The 18556-nt window shown below is 41.6% G+C and overlaps 1 protein-coding gene across 20 annotated transcripts in view; it reads left to right on the forward strand.

Moving 5' to 3' along the window:
* Positions 1-10734: 10734 nt before the first annotated feature.
* Positions 10735-18556, forward strand: part of AGFG1 (ArfGAP with FG repeats 1) — a 43804-nt gene continuing 35982 nt past the window's right edge. For 18 of the 20 annotated variants that reach the window (XM_060242225.1, XM_060242226.1, XM_060242227.1 and 15 more), the window contains exons 1-2: positions 10736-11214; positions 17635-17728. In XM_060242225.1, coding sequence (XP_060098208.1) covers positions 11048-11214; positions 17635-17728 — 261 coding nt within the window. In that variant the 5' untranslated portion in view covers positions 10736-11047. Of the gene's footprint in view, positions 11215-17634; positions 17729-18556 lie in introns of all 20 variants that reach the window. The other 2 variants (XM_060242245.1, XM_060242237.1) reach the window with 2 other exon arrangements.

Genomic DNA, 18556 nt, shown 5'->3' on the forward strand with positions numbered 1-18556 from the left:
GACTAAAACAGATTATGGAATCTGTAATTCATTGTTTCCGGGCCTGAGAGTGCAAACCCAGGTTCAAGGGCTGCATTCCACCCTCTGGGCTATAACTGTTCCTTACAAAGTAAGGCTCAACTCAGTTTCAATCAAAATATCCTCTGGGTGTTTATGTAAGCGAGATCTAGCCTGTAGTACTGCTCTAAAAATTTTAATAGTTTTTCTGGGAATTTTTCCTGTTCAAACCCTCCTGGAATGAAGAGGTGTTTTGCAATAATACATATTCCAGTGCTGTGTGTGCAAGAGGTAGTTTTTCCTCTCTCAGACGCAGAGCGATTTAGACATGAAAATAAGCTGATTGCGGCTTTCAAAAACATTGAAACAAAACCCAAACTGCCAACGTCCAACCAAGCTTTTATCCCCATTTTTAAATGAGTGTGGCATTAAGGCCCTTTGAATTAGCTTCTTAAAGTGGAAATGAATGTTAAAGGTTGTTTTCAACTCACTGAAATTAGCAAAAATAATCTCCCATGAGATAACAGATGAAAGACTGATGCTAGACCTTTATGAATAAAATGTCATTTGTATAACCAGGCTTTTAGATAACCCTACAGGTAGCCATTTTTGTCCAACCCTATGCAGAGATGCTCCAGCATGCACTCATGGATTTCAGTGAACTATTTATTTATTTGATTGATTTGATTTATATCCCGCTCTCCCTGCCGAAGAAGGCTCAGGGCGGCTCACAGTATAAAATCACAACAAACAATTAAAATCCATACGTATTATAAAATTACACATTCAATAATTAAAACAGTCAATAATTTAGTGCTAGTCTCTTTGGTGTTATATAATTTCAATGGCAACAGTATTTCTGCAATTTCCCTGTGATACAAGGCTCAGCGTCAGTTGAAAGCCAACTGGAAGAGAGCGGTCTTACAGGCCTTGTGGAACTGCATAGGATCATACTATTTGAAAATTACCATTCAAGCTACTAAAGTTAGGTTAAGAGCTATGTTCCCTCTAAGCTGTAGAGTCTTGTGAGCAAAAATTCTACTTTGTGAGTTACTGCATAAATTAGTGTGCTCTGGGGTCTTCCTGAGCTAAGACAAAAATGTGCGACTGGAGGCCAAAAATCTATGAGCCAGCTCATGCTAAGTCAGCTTACAGGGAACACAAGTTAAGAAATGGTCAATGCCCTCATAAGCAAAGTTACAGCTTTCTAAGACTACTTAGGAGGGTGCAACTCTGCATAGGATGACAGTAGATGTTACATAATGCATAAACTATTAACTGGTAGCTCCCAGTTTAGATTTAATCCACAAACTCCCTAACTAGTTAGTAGTCAGACCTCTCCCACAGAGGGTAAGTTTAGCGGTAAGAGAGAAACCCTTCATGTAATATCACCTCAAAATCATAAATTGTTTTATTGTTTTAATATGGCTCTTACCATGTCCTGTAAGCCGCCCTGAGTTTGCCTCGGCGGGGAGGGCGGGGTATAAATAAAATTTATTATTATTATTATAAACGCACACTGGCCCCAAAATGACACAAAATGGATGCCAGCCAAAGACAAGCCTGGGAAAAATATTTTTGAAGGTGAATCAGTAGTGGCAGACAAGACTAACAACCCTCCCCACACCCTGAGGAGATGCATAATTTAAGAACAATGGGTCTCTCAAGGTCGCCTCACCCTTAGACTAATCCTGTCATATTTCCATCCTAAACTCCCCATACCCATTTATCCTCATTATGTAACACTTAACTCTATTCACAATGCCTGGTAGTTTTCCTGTCCAGTACTCAGAGAGTCATCAAGAAACATTAACACTTATACTCCAACCTCCAGCAATCTCATTAAGGTTTCCCAAGAGCATTGTTCATCTTCAGAACAGCCATCAGTCAACTGTTTTGGGAGAGAACACATCAGATAGCCTCAGGGAACATTTTTCTTAAAACTGCCAGCACTCTGCACCCTAGCAGCGTGTCTGTGTTCTTGACATCCTACATAGACCCTCTCCTCCATGAAACACTGCCATTTTGCTACCTCTGCAGACCTCAATCTTCTAGATTGGTAAATATCACTCTCTGAAATCTCTTTTCCCCCGCTCCTCCCTGATTTCTTCTTAGCTAGTTTATGGATGTGGATGTACATATTTTGCCTTTTTATTATTTTTCAACAAAACAACTTCCAGTTGAACATCTGCCTGATCACAAAAGTGATGAACATCTGCATTTGAAAGTTCTCTTAAAGGGGAAAAATCCTGGTATACATTGGTAAAGATCCCAATTTCCCGCCTCTCACTCTGTCTCCTCAAGCTAATTCCCCCAATTAAATAGGAGAATGCCTCTTTGGGTAACAAACTGGCTTTAGACAACCTACTATTTTCTGAATGTCTCCTGGATTTTAAATACAAGGTAAATAATACTGGCATACTTTACAGTAAAATCATTTCAGAGACTACATGCATGGCTCAGAAAAATATTAGAAATGTCCATTAAATAAATATTAATGTTGGACTTTATATATTTGTATTATTGGACAAAAATGAAAATACATTGAGAATATGTTATGATGTCTCCTAATCACACACATGGTCATCAAATATACAAACAAGTAAATAAATATGCTTAGAGTAGTTGTTGGATGTTTATAATCACAAACCTTTAATATATGAAAATTCAGAGCAATGTATATTTTGCACAAATTCCTTTTCATGATTCGTTATGTTAAGGATGGTAACTCTGTATTCTCAAAGTCCATCCTGTTCTCCAGATAACAAACAAAGTATATTAGGGAGGGGCTGTGGCTCAGGAAGAGACTCTGCTTTGCATGCAGAAGGTCCCTGGTCCAATCCCCAGCATCTCCTGTTAAAAGGACTAGGCAACAGGTGATGTGAAAAACTCTGAGATCCTGAAGAGCTACTGCCAGTCAGAACAGAAAATACTGACCTTAATAGACCAATGATCTGATTCTGTTGGTTACTGATAAGGCAGATTCATATGTGTTCGTATTTGGGAGGAAGATAGGGCTTGAAAAAAATACATGCATATACTGTACGGCATGGCTTCATTACAATTAGTCATAGAGACATATCAGTTTAAGTAGGAGCTGAGGGGGGTGGCATAGTGCTGGCTTCAGCCAGGACAACCTGCATTTATTCCCAGTTCATCAGAGAATTTACTGGATACCCTTGGGCAAATCACTTTCAGACTCAATCCTCCAACTTGTAAAACTGGAATATTAATAAACTACCTGAGCATGCATAGATGATGAACTAATGAATCCAGAACAAAATGCTGGTACAGAAATATTTATCATTACTTCAGGTGTACCAGTGTGATCAGGGATTCCAGCTTGTGTGCAACAGAGCTGCTTGTTTCTTTGCATGTGACTGAAGGAGAATTCACATGTTACAAAGTCCATGCAGTAGGCATAGACTGTGTTAACAGATGGGCACCTGGAGTTCTGTGCCAGGAACTCCAGCAATGCATCTAATCTAAAGTCTTCATGGCAGCAGTGCATCTGCTACATGGACTTTATAACGTATGGCTTGGTCTTTAGATCTTTACAACATATTCCAAGAATTACTGTGTACTGCCTCAGTGCAGTAGAACACCAAATAAAGTTGCTACACTTTGATCCTATTTCAGTTGATAAGGAAAACCAGCCAAAGACTAAGATCTCTTACTTCATTGTGATGCATGACACATGTATTTAGAATCACAGCAAACCTCGAAACTATCTGGAGAATATACACTGAATCTCAAGATAAACTGATTTAGGAACATAGTTGCCTTACTCATCCAACTAGCATGCCTTAGAAAAAAAGCTGCAGAATTCTCAATTGCTTAGCAACATAAGTACAGTGCATTCCAGACATCTCAGACTCTTAGCAATGTAATATCTCTGGTGGATTAGGTAATTCTCATTCGCAATCAGAGAACAGGGATATCTCAGTTTCCTGTCTGTTAGTAAAAGTAATTAACTGTGAGGAGGGTTGAGGTTGTTATGAAGTACAATGGCTGAGCTCTGGGACAAGTTACATACTAATAAAAATGTATCTGAGCCTACAGAATGTTTTCCTTCCTCACTAGAGAGCCAGTTTGGTGTAGTGGTTAAGTGTGCGGACTTTTATCTTGGAGAACTGGGTTTGATTTCCCCACTCCTCCACTCACTTGCACCTGCTGGAATAGCCTTGGATCAGCCATAGCTCTGGCAGAGGTTCTCCTTGGATCAGCCATAGCTCTGGCAGCTGCTGTGAGAGCCCTCTCAGCTCCACCCACCTCACAGGGTATCTGTTGGGGGAGAAGATAAAGGAGATTGTAAGCCACTCTGAGTTTCTGATTCAGGGAGAAGGATGGGGTATAAATTTCTTCTTCTTCTTCTTCTTCTTCTTCTTCTTCTTCTTCTTCTTCTTCTTCTTCTTCTTCTTCTTCTTCTTCTTCCTCCTCCTTGAAAGGGCAGCTGCTGTGAGAGTCCTCTCAGCCCACCCACATCACAGGGTATCTGTTGTGGAGGAGAAAGATAAAGGAGATTGTGAGCCGCTCTGAAATTCAGAGTGGAGGGCAGAATATAAATCCAATATCATCTTCTTCCACTACTACTTAAGAACCATAGGTAACTTTCTCAAATCTGGGGATAAGAAAGTGTGATAGGGATATAAACCCTATCCTCTTTCTGTTTTTAAAAATTATACATTGCTTCCTAGTCCAAACTCAAATATCTGTACAAATTCCTTTCCATGATTCGTTATCTCAGGGATGGTAACTTTGTATTCTCAAACTTTGTATTTGTATATTTGTTCTCCAGATAATGAACAACCCAAGGGCTTGAAAATGTATTTAGGCTCACAATTCACAATCCTGGGAACAGGCCAAGCTCTGTAATAAAAATGGAACCGCACAGCAATAATGGCTTCATAATTATGGGTCACAGGAAGTATGTGGGAGGGAGAAACAAATGTGAGCCTGTTATAAATCAGACCAGTGGCAGTCATATGAAGCTAGAACTATCCCTAGAACTATTGTCCATGCTGTCCTTCACCACCGCAGTCCAACAAATTAAAAACAGGTTGCTAGATATTGAGCGCCAAGACCTATACAGTCTGGCTAAGAAAACTTGTTCCCCACTGAGTTTTGAGATCTCTCTTAGTACTGGGAAAATGGCCTCATATCTATCTGTCTTGCAGGTGCCACAGCAGAGTAGAGCTTTTTCTCTTGCCAGCTGCAACGCCATGCCCTCTGCCATTCTTTATGGCAGATTTAACAAGACAGCCTACTCAGTCAGATATTATCTCTGTAAGCAAAAATGTGTGGAGTAGGTTACTCATATTTTGTTGTTGTAATTTGTATACAGATCTTTGTCACAAGTATTCACATCCTCTTTAGTTAGCATGGTTGATTGTTCTGATGCACTTAAGGTCTATAATTTTTTGAACGATACTTCATCTAGTGTCACTGAGAAAGTGGCTAAGTTTCTTTATTTTGTTTTAAAGGCACGCCAGAGGACCTCATAGAAATAGTTTATGTACTTGCTTTTCCTGATGTATATATATGCAATCGTTCCATTTTAGCTTTTTTTTAACCAATTTGCTCTGATATATATATTTATATATTTTATGCCAATAAAGGCTAACTTGACTTGACTTGAAGCTGCCTTATACTGTCAGGCTATTGGTCCATCTAATTTGCTTTGACTGGCAGCAGTTCTTCAAGGTCTCAGAGAGAAAGAGAAGGGGGGGGGGTTGTAAGGAACCCAGTCAGAGGTTTTACTCAGGAGGCAACCACTTAAAATTTCTCCCCAGTCACCTTCCCTCAGTAACACTCCCAGAAATCCTGTCAGAACTATTAATAATTGGCACCAGACGGTTTTAACGTTAACAACCACAAAATATTTATTAAGGAACAAAAGGCAAGGAAGAGGGATGAAATAATATTGATTATGACTGTTCAATATTCCAAAGGCAAATCAGATGGCAGCTGGTTGGCACAATAAATCACTTACAAAGAATAGAGTCTAATCAGGCTGAGGTAAAATATAACAAAACCTTGGCAGAAGATCTTAAAAATAAACAATAAACCAGGCAAGTTTCAGAATCCCACTGGATTCTACTTCACACAGGCTGTCTGTGCCTTCTGGGCACTCAGAATGCTGTTCCTTCAGTTGTTTAAGCCCCAGCTTCGGCAGTCCCAAATCATATAAATAACAAACTTCAATCACTCTTCCACACACACATAGAGAACTCCTGACTGGAGTCAGTATTCTCGCTCACAGACCCTTTCACACTAGCTATCTTCCAGGACTCGCACCCTTCTATACCGATGCGTCTCAACCCCACATCTAGTCCTCTGGTTTGAGTCTTGGGCAACCCTGCTGACCACCAGAATCCAGTTCTACCCTCAGTGTGTATTTGTGTGATCTTGTTTGTACTTGGAGATTGCCTGATGCACTGGCAAAATCTCCCTCAGAGAGTTTCAAACCGTCTGAAAACTCCCTCTTCCAGACAGAGTCCACTCAGCTCTGTCTCCCACAAGGAGCTCAGCCACTCTGGCCGCTCTCAGCCCCTCGTCCAGTTGGTTTTACAACTGCCCAGCCTAAGTCCATGGTCTTCCCTTCAGACTGGTATAGTGAAGACTTCTCTTGAAGACCCCCTGGCTAAGACTAAAAATCCTGAGGTGATTTTCTGCTGAGCAAACCTCCAAAGGATATTTTTCCATTGCTTGGGCAACGTTCCAGCCAATCGCTGCAAGCCTGTTTCTCAGCTAATCAGGCTAAGGGCCTGAGTTTGTCACAGGGGTCTTTCTCACAGCCCCTCCCCATCCCAAGTCCTTTGAATTTCTAGAATATGCACAACAGATGACCAACTGTATAATCTTTCTAGCACATTTATACCCTTATTCCAAGTAGTTTAGGATGGTTACTACCTTCCCCCATTTTATTCCTACTCTGTGAGGTAGTTTAGGCTGAGAGAACATGACTATCAGATCACTTAACAAGCTTTGCATGACAGTGTGGAAGTTTCAATCTGGATCTCAGCTCCTAGTCCAACACTGCAAAATTGTGGTCTCCAGTCTGATGCCTGTAAGTAATATAGTGCCCAGCAATGCGTTTGCTGGTACCCTTTTGTTTCTTCCCAGCATCATATATTCCCCAAACAATGCAACTGCTGGCTTTCTTCCACTTCTGAAGTAGGTAGTGCTTCCAAAAAGCAAAGGGGGCATTGCCTTTGGGGTTGCAGGGAACACCTGCTTATAAACAGCTGCCTCCCTTGTAGGAGTATCCCACATACTCCCAGACAACACAATCACAGGACCTAACAGCATTAACTACATCATCTCAGGCTCATTCACTTGTAGATCTTCCAACATTATATATGCCATTAAATGCCAACAATGCTCTTCAGTCTCTACAGACAAACAGGACAAAGCCTAGGACAAAGGATAAATAGACACAAATTTGACATCAGGAATCACAAAACTGAAAAACCCATAGGAGAACATTTTCATCTTCCAGAACATTCAATGGGTGACCTCAAAGTTGTTGTTTTAATAATAATAATAATAATAAAATTTTATTTATACCCCGCCCTCCCCGCCGAGGCAGGCTCAGGGTGGCTTACAGAATGTGGCAAGAGCCATGTTAAACAATAAAACAGTTATACATTTCTATAACATTTAAAATTTACCATTAAATTTACATAATATAAAAGTCTAAAAGCAATCTAAAATAATCTCATCATATTGCTATCTTGATTGCTGATGTTAGTGATGGCATGGTGTTCATTTCAGGTTCCATCTTGGAAGGCTAACCGGAAGAGAGTGGTTTTGCACGCCCTACGGAATTGGTTAATGTCCCGTAGGGCCCGCACCTCTTCCGGCAGTTGGTTCCACCATTGGGGTGCTTTTATAGAGAAGGCCTGTTCTCTAGTTATTTTTAGTTTGGCCTCCTTTGGCCCAGGTACTTCCAGAAGGTTTTGTGAGCTGGATCGCAGTGCTCTCTGGGGAACATATGGAGAGAGGCGGTCCCTAAGTTAAACAGGGCTTTAAAGGTAATAACCAGCACCTTGTAACGAACTCGGTAAATAACTGGCAGCCAATGCAGCTCCCGCAGCCCAGCCTGCACATGTTCCCACCGAGGTAGGCCCAATAGCAGTCTAGCTGCTGCATTCTGCACTAGCTGCAGCTTCCGGGTTCGGCACAGGGGCAGCCCCATGTAGAGGGCATTACAGTAGTCTAGCCTCGAGGTGACCGTTGCATGGATCACTGTTGCCAGGGCATTGCACTCCAGGAAGGGAGCCAACTGCCTCGCCCGCCTAAGGTGGAAAAAGGCGGATTTGGCAGTGGCTGCTATCTGGGCCTCCATTGTCAAGGAAGACTCCAGTAACACTCCCAAGCTCCTGACCCTGCGCACTGGTACCAGTGACGCACCGTCAAAAGCTGGAAGGGAGATCCCTCCCTCTGGACCACCACGCCCTAGACAAAGGACCTCTGTCTTCGCTGGATTCAGTTTCAGCCCACTTGACCTGATCCAGTCTGCCACAGCTTGCAGCACCCGGTCCAAATTTATAGGAACATCGGCAGCCCGGCCGTCCATCAATAGATAGAGCTGGGTGTCATCCGCATACTGGTGACAACCCAGCCCATATCTCCAGGCAATCTGGGCAAGGGGGCGCATGTAGATGTTAAATAACATCGGGGAGAGAACTGCTCCCTGAGGAACCCCACAGTTAAGTGGGTGTCTCTGGGACAGCTCCCCCCCAATTGCCACCCTTTGTCCCCGACCCTCCAGGAAAGAGGAAAGCCATTGCAAGGCTAACCCCTGAATCCCTGCGTCGGCGTTTTGCTGCAAAGGAACTTCAAGAACAGAATGGAGAGGGAAATTGCTGAATTAGAAATTATTATGAAACTTGGAACAAACACCTCTTCCGGACTGAACAGGGATTTTTTATCTCATTACATATACTAAGGCCACTTTCACCAAGTATGTGTATATATACAGTATTCCAATGTATTTCTCTTTTAGAATAGTGCATCAATATAATGGTTTTTTGCATTGACATACTCAAATAAGGGATATTGGTTCTTTATCTCATTACATATACTAACCCACCTTCCACTATATTTTAATTTATTATTTTTTTCTAATGGAAAACTAGAATGTTTATATGTGTGCTACGTGTTTAAATTAAACCTCTGAGAAACTAATGCCCTCATTTTAACCCAGAGCTAACTTTATAACAGATTCTTATTGCACTTCACACCTAATGACATAGACATCAATCTGCTATTTTGACTTATATTGCCTTCATTGTTGTTTCAGTCCAGTCAACACAAACTAACAATCACCAGACCCCAACTTGTGATTCTTTTAATCTGCTAAAAACCATTTCCATGATTTTGCATACTAATTCATTGCCCACTTTCTCTATATTTAGGACTGCTTACCATTCCATCCTATTGTCTGATGAAGTGTGCTTCTAGCACACAAAAGTTTACTTTCTGAATAAAACTTTGTTGGTCTTAAAGGTGCACTTGACTCTTGCTTTTTCTACTGTCAACATTCAATTATTGGACCAAGCCCCAAGGGAGCCATTTTGCAATTGGTTCCAAGTAGTCATTTTGTTGTGGTATCCATTGCTACTTCTCCCCAAAGTGCCTGTAGGTTCACAAGGTTTTTGTGGGGTGGTGGTTCCTCGTCATTTTTAAGAATTTATTTCATTTATACCCCAATTCTCTCCCCACTGGGGATTGAAAGTGGATTACAGAAACCTCCCCTTCTTCATTTTACCCTGTTAGGTAAGTTAGGCTGTGAAAAAAATAATACATTAAAATATAGTGGAAGGTGGGTTGTATATGTAATGAGGACATCTAACAAGTTCAAGTTTCCATGGCGGACTGAGGGATCTGATCCTGACCTCCCATGTCCTACACCATATCTATCTCTCTATCCATCCATCACCACAATTCAAAGCACTGTTAAGCATGCTTAAGGTCATCACAGTCAACTGCCTGCCATGTGTTTAGCTGGATGTCAAATCGTGGCCAGAAGACTGCTTCTCCACGTCCCTTTCCGCTCCGGCATTATTTGTTGCGCAGTCGCACAGTCGACTCCAAGTCTTTGCGACCTATGACCCAAGTCACGCCAAGTCCCTCCTGTCATCCACCATCCTCCGAAGTCCACTCAAATTCCTGTTACATTAGTAACTCTTTGCTCTCCTCAACTCACAGGATATTATATTCCATGGTAAAAGAGAGGTCCAAGTGCGGTGGCTTTTCCAACTGCTTGGAGGAAAACTTTAGAAACGCATTTTCTTTGCCTTACGAATAAAACAAGGGACAGAAAAACTTCCAACCACGTCTCCACTGAAACCTGGCAGGACCACAATGTGAGCGCACGTGGGGGGGGGGGGGGGGAGGGCCAAGGTGGCTTCGGCCCCGGCCAAACATCCCCCCGCCTCTGGCGCCCCCTCGAGGCTCTGCGCGTTCAGCTATGCCTGCCGTGCCCTCCTTTCCCTAACTTCCTCCTGTCGTTCTGCCAGCATTTTCTCTCCTCTCTTCTTCTATTCGGACGCCCTTCATTCTTTCCTCCCAGCGTGCCGGGTCACATCAGGTAACGGTCTCCGTCGAGAAAAGACAGGGAAGGAAGAGATCCGTTGCGGTACTAGGGATCCTCCCAAGCGAAAGGAGGCGCTGTTGGAAACTCTCAGAACAAGACTTGGGTCTTTGCCGAGTCCGCGGCGCTCGCCTCTTTGTCTGCTGTGGCGAAAGGTGTCGGGCAGATTCCGCCTGAGCTCGTCATTCAGCCGCCCCGGACCAGGCTCTGTCCTTCGAGCGCACCGGTGCCGCTCCTTTTCCCCTCCCCTCCCCTCCCTTCCGTTCGGCAGTTGGTCTGTCTGTGTGGGCGCGCGCACGCGCAAGGGCGCGGGCCCAGGCCTCGCCCTCTCTTGTCGCGCCTCGAGCGGGACGGTCCCAGCGTTTCTTTTCCGCCTGAGGCTCCTCCGCTCCTGCCTCCTGCCCAGTCGGCGAGAGCGGGCCGAGGCCCGGCTCCCCAGCGGCGGGGGCCATGGCGGCGAGCGCCAAGCGGAAACAGGAGGAGAAGCACCTGAAGCTGCTGAGGGAGATGAGCAGCCTTCCGCCGAACCGCAAGTGCTTTGACTGCGACCAGCGCGGCCCCACCTACACCGACATGACGGTGGGCAGCTTCGTGTGTACCTCCTGCTCCGGCATCCTGTGAGTTGAGGAGAGCAAAGAGGAGGAGGAGGGATTGACTTGGCGGAGGAAATAACTGAGCGCTTCCGAGGTGGAGGGAGGGCAGGAGTTCAGGAGCAGGCGAGTGGGAGTTGATAAAGACAACGGGTAGGGGGGGGGGGAGGTAACTGAGGGTTGAGGTTACCTGGGGAGGGAGCGCGGTGGGCAAGTCCCACCCGGTGGAGGATATAGGGAGTGGAGAGGTGTGGGCTGGAACGAACATCTGGGTTTGAAGAAAATGCGGCGCGTTCTTGTTTGGATAGCTGTGCGGCGTAATGTTGGCTGGGCTGAATAGAATAGCAGGAAGTTGTTGTTTTTTTAAAGCGAGGGGAGAAATGGGTTAGAGTGTGTGTTTTGTTGTGCATAAATTGCAGGCTTTGTAGATTCTTCCTCTTGTACAGCATTCTGCTGAAGAGTTCAGAGAGGAAAGAATTTTAATTCTTCCAGTGGGCAAGATGTTAGTTACGAAGGCTAAAAGAGGCTTATTGATCTCGCTGTATTCAGTGGAGTGTACAATATAGCCTTTGTAAGGAAGGGGGTAAGTTTGGTCTCATTTCCCAAGGTCCCTTACTGTTGTGTCAAAGTGTAGGAGCAGAAAAGTGCTGTTTGTGGTCTGGATTAATACTGGAAGCATGTGACATAGGTCGGGAGAGTTGGTCAAATGTTATCAGTAAACCCAGGTTGTAGTCAAATGGGAATGTGTGAGAGAGCATTCCCCCTCTCCATAAATTTTCTACCCAGAATTGTTTTTTGGAACTTACTGAACACATTTGATTTTTGTTTAGAGACAACAGGAAAGCAGTTAATGATAACAGTTTTGCATTTGCTGCATTAGTTGTTCCCTTTGTATGTTATCATGTTTCTATATGGTTTTCTGGCTCAACTAATACCAAACTTACATAGATAGTTGAGGACAGTCCAAATTAATTACTGAAACTTGTAAATAAGTTTGCCATCTCTTTAGAACTTAAAACTTCTTATATACTTTTTTCTTTTAAAACACCTTAAAATTGTATTGCATGTGATGTTTTTTCTTTGAGTACCTATGATACACAGTTTATTAAGTTTAATTTACAGTGTTATTTATGTTGATTGAAACAGTTGTATCTTTCATCAGGACTGAATGTTAATGACAGCGCTGTCTTTTGTATAGCAGAGCCTGGATTCTGTCTTCTGTAGCTCCATTTAAAGTATCTTGAAGTCTGGGGAAAGTTTGTGCCTGAAATTTGGTGAAATGGAACCAGTGTTGTATAAGATACCTCTGCACATATTAATATTGTAGTACTGTGTCCTGAGGTCACCAACCTCTTTGAAATGAATTGTAGCAAATGAGACAATATTAAAGACCATAGTCTCCTTAATATCATGGATAGAAAAAAATCCCTCTTAAATACTAATGTTTTGTTCATATTATTTTAACAAAAAAGTACTTTGTTATTGCATAAGCAAGCTTCCACAGCAAGTGCATATGAAGTAACTACTACTATTTCCATTGAGTCACTAATCCAGCCTGCAATAAACTGTAATCTTTAGATAGAGGTGTAGGTTAAGGTTCTTTCAAAGCTTCCAGTTTAGCAACCAATTTAAGTTTAAGGCACAGACTTTCCCCAGACTTCAATATCCTTTAAATGGAGCTACAGAAGACAGAATCTAGGATCTTCCTCTTAGACCCTTGGATCCCATTTCATATTGTATTGGTGGCATGGTTGATGCTTCTGTAATTGAAACTGCAAACTCTGTACTTGCATGGGTCATCCCCTATATTATACAGATTGTGCTAGTCTGCTATAATACCAAATGTAGATTTATTGGTGGATGCATCACTATAAGTGAATTTCATTCCCTTGCAAGTCTGAAGACAAGTCTGTGTGTGTTAAGAATGAGTTTATTGAAATTATCAAGAAAAAGATAATTTCAATCACTGGTTTAAATAAAAATGCATTTTTGTTTAGATACATCTTACATTAAAAGTTCCCATAGTTTGTTTTCTGTAACCATAAAATGTTGATTTAAAATTGAATAGGGCCTTTTTACAAATGGAGAGGGCATTCTATACAGTTATTAAACATTTAGCATAAAATCAAGTAATATTAGGAAATTATAAAAATACATCATTTATTTTTAGTTGGTAATGTTCATTATTTTAAATTGCATCTATTACCAGCAGCCATAACAGGTTTTTATAGATGTGCACAGATTGGAAACAGCAATAGAAAGTGCTTCTTTCTTTCAATGTTCCTTTATGTTTCAGTCTGTTTCTTTGTCCTATGACTTACCACTCCTACCTGCCTCACCCCCATAAAAAAAGTTACTCTTAGCCAAGTTGATGGTAGTTACTGATCAGACCATTATTCTCTGTGAACTGGAAAGTAAATATTTATGTGTCTTTGTAAGGAAATGTCCTTGTTTATAATTGTAGTACTGAGCCAGTTGCAGAGATCGTATTGTTCCTAGGATTCCAATAGAAGTAAAAAGTCACCCAGGAGAATTGATGAATGGTACCTTGTAACTTGCCAGTCCTGGGCCACTAGTATTTAAGCATAATATAAAGTCTGTGAACTATTGCGCAATAACATTATTAACAAGCTTTTTAACCACATCTTTCTTTACAAAGAAAAAAAAGCAGCATTTGTAAGTTTTTATAAAAGGGTCAGATTTAGTATTAAGAGATTATGAGTTCCTCCTAGCTTTTCTGCTTGTGTGTGAGGAACAAGGAGCAATCTTACCCAATTCTTCCCCTTGTTACACTCCTTGTCTTACATCGCTTTTTATCCATGTCATTCTCATAGTCCCTGGCATAGAAGGGGTTGCTTTTCTCTATTGTGCTGGGAGAAAAGCTAGTAATATCCTATTTTATATGTTTGAGGTAAGTGCCAGTTTAAAAAAACAAGTTATTTTTGAAAGAGAAACTAATATAGTTGATTCTTTTTGTCCAAAGACTCCCTATCAGTTCCAGTGGGCCTTTTCCCTTCATGCATGTATGAATTTGGAGAAAAGAAGGGGATGTCTGTGACTTTAGTTAGAAAGAGGAGGAGGGTTGGTTTTTAACTTTTATACCCTGCCCTTCACTACCCAAAGGAATCTCAGAGCAGCTTACAATCATCTTCCCTTCCCCTCCTCACAACAGACACCTTGCGAGGTAGGGGAGACAGAGTTGTGAGAGAACTGTGACTGACCCAGGGTCACCCAGCTGGCTTCAGGTGAAGGAGTGGATAATCAAACCTGGTTCTCCAGATTAGACTCTGCTGCTCTTAACCACTACACCAGACTAGCTCCCTGAGTTAGCTTAAGGGATAAATGTGCACCCTGTGTCTGATGCCCTCTGTCTGAGGTGACAATCGTCTCCTCCCGTTCCCCCCCCCCCCCATTCAGGTATGAGCTAGATTGTCCCACGGAAACACTTATGCTTCTAGTACATTCTGTTATAAGTATTTACTTTCAGAAATACATAGAAGTAAAATTTGTTAAGGCTTAAAACTACCCATAATATTCAAGAATGCAAGTACCTTGACTGGATATGGGGTAGGAAGGGGATGTTACCTGTCCCTTGAATATATAAAATGTTTTTCTATATTCTATATTTTCATGAAGCCCAGCCCTAGGCCCTCTCCAGTCAATATCCTATGTTCTTTCAGGAGTTGTAAAATTGTTACAAAAACCCCAACTCCTTAGGAGTGATCATATTGTTCCTAGGAATAAAATAGAAGTAAAAGGCGAAAGATTTATGCGATCTGAAGAGAAACCAGAAACTAAAGGAACCATGTACCATATATGGTGGCAATGTGACCAGGCAAAAAAATATTGGGCTTTGATTGGTACTTGGATCAAAAAATTTTTGAAAATTGACTTACCCCACGTACCGGAACTATATCTGTTAAGTATTTGTACAAGTAATCTCTCTAAACCCATTATGGAGCTGTTATTACATATTGTAACTATAGCAAGAATTCTCTATGCCAAATACTGGAATACAACTATAATACCTAACAGAGAAGAGTTTATTATTAAGCTATTAGAGGCCGCAGAAATGGATATTCTAACTACTAGACTAAGAGAGGGGAACATCCAGAGATGTAATGAAACGTGGAATCCAGTATATCAATGGGTTAAAGGAAAAGGTGTTAGGAGGAAAGGAACATTATTTTTTCCCCCTGAATTGGATTGGAGGTCCTCTAGTTCAGCATATTGTTGCACAGAGTTGCCAGCCAGTTACCCTGGAAAGTGGCAAGGAGGGGGGGCAACACACAGGATGTAGATGCAAACGCCTTTCCTGATATTGCCTCCTAGCACTTATATTCAGAGATTTACTGCTTTTTAATGTGAAGGTTTCCCCTAGTCACCATGGCTATTGATCACTGATAGACCATCCTTCATGAATCTGTCCAGTCCCCTTTAAAGCCTTCTGTGCACCTGATATGAATTCCACAATGTAGTTACTTGTTCAGTTAAAGAAGTACTTTCTCTCGTTTGTCCTGAATCAGCTTCATTGGCTTCCCATGCTCCCAAGTTGTATTGTTATGGAAGAGGAGGGAAAAGCTTTCTTTATCTGCTTTCTTCACCCAAGGCATAATTTTAGAAACACCTGTCATTTCATCTTAGTTCTTGAAGCAAATGCACGTGGGGATAGGGGAAAAAGTAGAAGCAGTCACAGCTTGAGGCAGGAAATCCCTCTTCCTTTACTGTGTGGTTTGTATTGTCATGTCCCCAATTGGAAGCTCCAGATAGAAGTTTGTGTCCCTAGGTGAAGAATTTGGAGCAGTGGTAGTAATATGTCCCTGGAAGAGCATTACACTCTACAGGTAGAAATCTACTGGTGATCCCTGGCCCCAACCTGGTGGAATGCTCTGCCAGAAGTTACTAGGGCCCTGCAGGATCTTCTACAATTCCACAGGGCCTGCAAAGCAGAGATGTTCCACCAGGCTTTTGCTTGAGGACAGCCAAGGTTATTAGACTGGCACCCACCTCTCCCCCCCACCCCCACGGGGAGATTCTCTGCTCCTGATGCTTCGAAAGCTGAATTGTTTAATGTTACAAAGGATGTCATCAGGTTGTGAACTGTTTTTAATTAAATGGATCTACTGATTTTATATGTATTTTATGTTGATGTACATCTCCTTGAGGCTGACATCAGCTGGAATAAGGTGGCTCACTAGTAATAATAATAATACTGAGACAATGGTTGTTCTTTTCCTTGGCTTTTTGTTTGAAGTGCTTTTTATGTGGAGATCCCATCACTGAAACCCCACCTATATGTATATTCTAAGTATGCATGACATGAGGCTGAAGTGTTGTAGCCCCAGTCCATATGAGTTATAAGTGGCCTGGCTGGGGTTTCTTTTGTGGTAAGGGGAGCTGTGATAGGCTGCAGGCTTCATGTCCTAAGCTGTGCTGTGGCTAGGTATAGTTGCTCTGTGATTTCTGTGGAAGTGTTCAGGTTTGAGCCAGGATTATTGCCAGTATAACATTTTGCTGAGATCAGGAGCAGCCTGTTGAAGCTTGGAATACTGACTAAGCCCTTCTCTTGCATCCCCTCACCCCAGCAGTGCCTTCGCTTTGCTTGTACAAGAGTTAACTAGCGCCAAGGGACTGATCTATTTCAAAGTTGCACTGGTGTAAAAGTTGGTTGCTCTCTTAAGTGCTTCAGGAAGAGGCCATGTGATTGCTTCCTAAAACTGGAAATCTAGAACAATTCTCTATCCTTCCATGCACAATATAGTTTTTAAGTACACCTAAAGAGGTATCAGGTTCTTTTAACTTTTTGTTTCCATCTACTCCATCTTTCCATCTAGACAACATCTTTAATAGAGAATCTGATATTCAAGTAAATAGGTTGAAAGCGCTTTACGTTTTGTTTATAAGTCATCCAATTTTGATTTTAAAAGCCCACTCTTGTTTAGGTCCCTTTAAAATTTCCTTAAAATATATAGGAAGCTAGCTATAGTCCTATGAATTAATATTCTGGAGACACTGCATATAAAACAAGCTTCTGGAATATAAAAGTGTTCAAAAGTGATGAAGTTTATTCTCAGTGTCACTGTGGTGTGATGTTTATAATATTTTACTAGGTTCTGGGTTCAAGTTTCCATTCTATGGAAGTATGCTTAGTGAGTTTGGGCCAGTCGCATACACTCAGCCTAACTACCACACAGGGTTGTTGTAAAGATAAAATGGAGAAAAGAATATTGTAACCCATTTTGGGTTCTTAGGGGGGAGAAAAGTGTGGGATAAATGAAGAAAAATATATAGGTATATATTTCAAAGCAAACTGAGGTTCAGAATTATTTCTTGAACCTGTTTCTCCCCCCTCCCCCAATGAATGTTTACTTCAATATTTAGCTAACTTGTGGGGGAGGGGGAGGTTAGATTTTGGTAATGAATTTCTTAAAATTTCTTGTTTTATAGGCGAGGTTTAAATCCACCTCACAGGGTGAAGTCCATTTCTATGACCACTTTCACACAGCATGAAATAGAATTTCTGCAGAAGCATGGGAATGAAGTAAGTATTTCATAATTGTTGATTGAGTTGATTCTTCCAATGTATGGTGGGTCATTGCATGTCAGAAGGGCAATAAGATTCAATGTCCTATCAGAAAATAAGAAAATCTGAAATTGCTGTAGTAAAGGGACAATAGAAAACTTCTAAATAATGTGGAGCCTTGGGAACTGTGCAGGCTACAATTTGATGTCTACAGCAGGAATTATATTTTGTATGATGTGCCTGTTAAGTACAAAATGCTTTTGCTCTGCATATCTTGTGTAGATGAACTTTTGTTGAGGATGAATACAATTTCTTCAGTTTGCAAGATCTGACCAAGGCTGTCTATGATAGGATGTTTTGGAAGTCATTAATTCGTAGGGTTTTTATAAATTCGAAGCGATGACCCATAACACACACATATTCACCACACTCATGTTGCACAACAGAGTAGTTTCATCATACTATATTATAGGCAGTATATCAGTAATAGGAGAGGAGAAGATGCTGGATCAAAGGAACTGTTTGAAATTGCTAGAAAGGGGTTTTAAGCTTGGTAACAGAAAAGTATAGATTACTGTGATTGGATCCAGAGGTTTTGTTTGGCAAATGACAGAGCCTTCCCTCAAGACAGGGCTCTCTGATCCAGTGGAAAAGTCCATTATGATGAAACTTTTTGGTTCTCATTTTTAATTCTAAGAATAGAACCTCTGATACTGGGTTTGGTTCTTCTAACAGTTAATCCAACAGCATTGCCGAACTCTTAATGAAGTCTGACTTCCCTTTATAAATTAGGTAAATGTTATGTTTATTTAAAAGATTCTGACTGTGATATCTCAAAGTATCATA

This window comes from Heteronotia binoei, chromosome 6, assembly GCF_032191835.1.
Source record: "Heteronotia binoei isolate CCM8104 ecotype False Entrance Well chromosome 6, APGP_CSIRO_Hbin_v1, whole genome shotgun sequence".
In the NCBI taxonomy this organism is placed as follows: domain Eukaryota; kingdom Metazoa; phylum Chordata; class Lepidosauria; order Squamata; family Gekkonidae; genus Heteronotia; species Heteronotia binoei.